The sequence below is a fragment of the Plasmodium reichenowi genome, chromosome 8 (genome assembly GCF_001601855.1).
Source record: "Plasmodium reichenowi strain SY57 chromosome 8, whole genome shotgun sequence".
Classification (NCBI taxonomy): Eukaryota; Apicomplexa; class Aconoidasida; order Haemosporida; family Plasmodiidae; genus Plasmodium; species Plasmodium reichenowi.
The window spans coordinates 774,475-775,787 of NC_033653.1; the positions used below are offsets into that span (position 1 = coordinate 774,475).

Consider the following 1,313-nt stretch of genomic DNA (forward strand, 5'->3'; position numbering starts at 1 on the left):
AAAAAAAAAAAAAAAAAAAAAAAAATAAAAAAATAAATATATTAAATAATATTAAAAAAAAAAAAAAAAAAAAAATAAAAAAATTTTAAATTAAAAAAATTTTTTATAAAAAAAAATAAATAAATATAAATATATATAAAATATATTTTTTAATTTAAAAAAAAAAAAAAAAAAAAAAAAAAAATTAAAATTATCGTTTTTATTATATTTAAAAAAAAAAAAAAAAAAAAAAAAAATATTATACATTATATATATATATATATATATATATAAGAAAAAGTTATACTCCATTTTGAATTAAAAAAATTGAAGGTCATAATTTTAGTAAATTTTTTTTTTTTTTTTTCAAATAATATAATATAAAAATAAGAAAGTGTATAAATTTAAGGAATATATATATTTTATAAAGAGATATAAATATATTATATATATATATATATATATATATATATTTATTTATTTATTCATTTAATTTTTGACGTATATAATTAATTAATTAAAGGAGAGCAAAATGAACGCCGCACCAGTAATAGTTGGTGGTATGAGAACACCAGCAAGGTAAAAATAATAAAAAATTATAAAATAAGAAGAAATATTTTCTTCTTTTTTTTTTTTTTAATTTGAGAACAAGAGGAATAACATATTTTATGAATATATAAGGGGAAATATATACTATACATGTATATTATATATATATATATATTATATAGATCTTATAATATATGCACTCTTTATGTTTTATTATAATTCCTTATTTTTATAAATAAAATATATATTCCTCCTTAATAATTTTTTGAACAGACGAAGACAAAGTAACGCCTCTGCGAATGGTAACAATTCAAAACAAAGAAGAAATAGTAATGGAAACTCTAACAGCATAGTGAAATTTTATGGTGATGATTCTCCTGGATTTAAATTGTAATAAAAAAAATTAATGATATATCTAATAATATATGATATTATCAATATATATTTATATATATGTATTTATATATGTATTATTATTTTTGTAGAACTCCACAAACTGTCCTCATTTCTACATTAATATTCATGGCAACTGTAGTTATTTTACATATCATTAGTAAAATATAAGGAAACAAGAAATGAAGAATCATGTAGAAGGCCCATATATATATATATATGTATCAAAATGTAAATCATTTAACAAAATAAGAAAAATAGTTCAAAACAAAAGTACCCTTCTTGTTTTTATCTGTAAAATTTTATACATATGAAATACAAATTAAGATACAAAAAATTATGAAATAATTACAATATTTAACATTTCATAATAATTATGTTACCTAATTTTT

At 15.4% G+C, this 1,313-nt stretch overlaps 1 protein-coding gene across 1 annotated transcript; it reads left to right on the forward strand.

Annotated features, from left to right (window-relative positions):
- Positions 1-511: 511 nt before the first annotated feature.
- PRSY57_0821100 (protein transport protein SEC61 subunit beta, putative) lies at positions 512-1,092 on the forward strand (the record flags this gene model as incomplete). Its single annotated transcript, XM_012907150.1, has 3 exons — positions 512-558; positions 802-918; positions 1,014-1,092. The coding sequence occupies 3 exons, from the start codon at positions 512-514 to the stop codon at positions 1,090-1,092; spliced, it is 243 nt and encodes an 80-aa protein (XP_012762604.1).
- Positions 1,093-1,313: the final 221 nt, after the last annotated feature.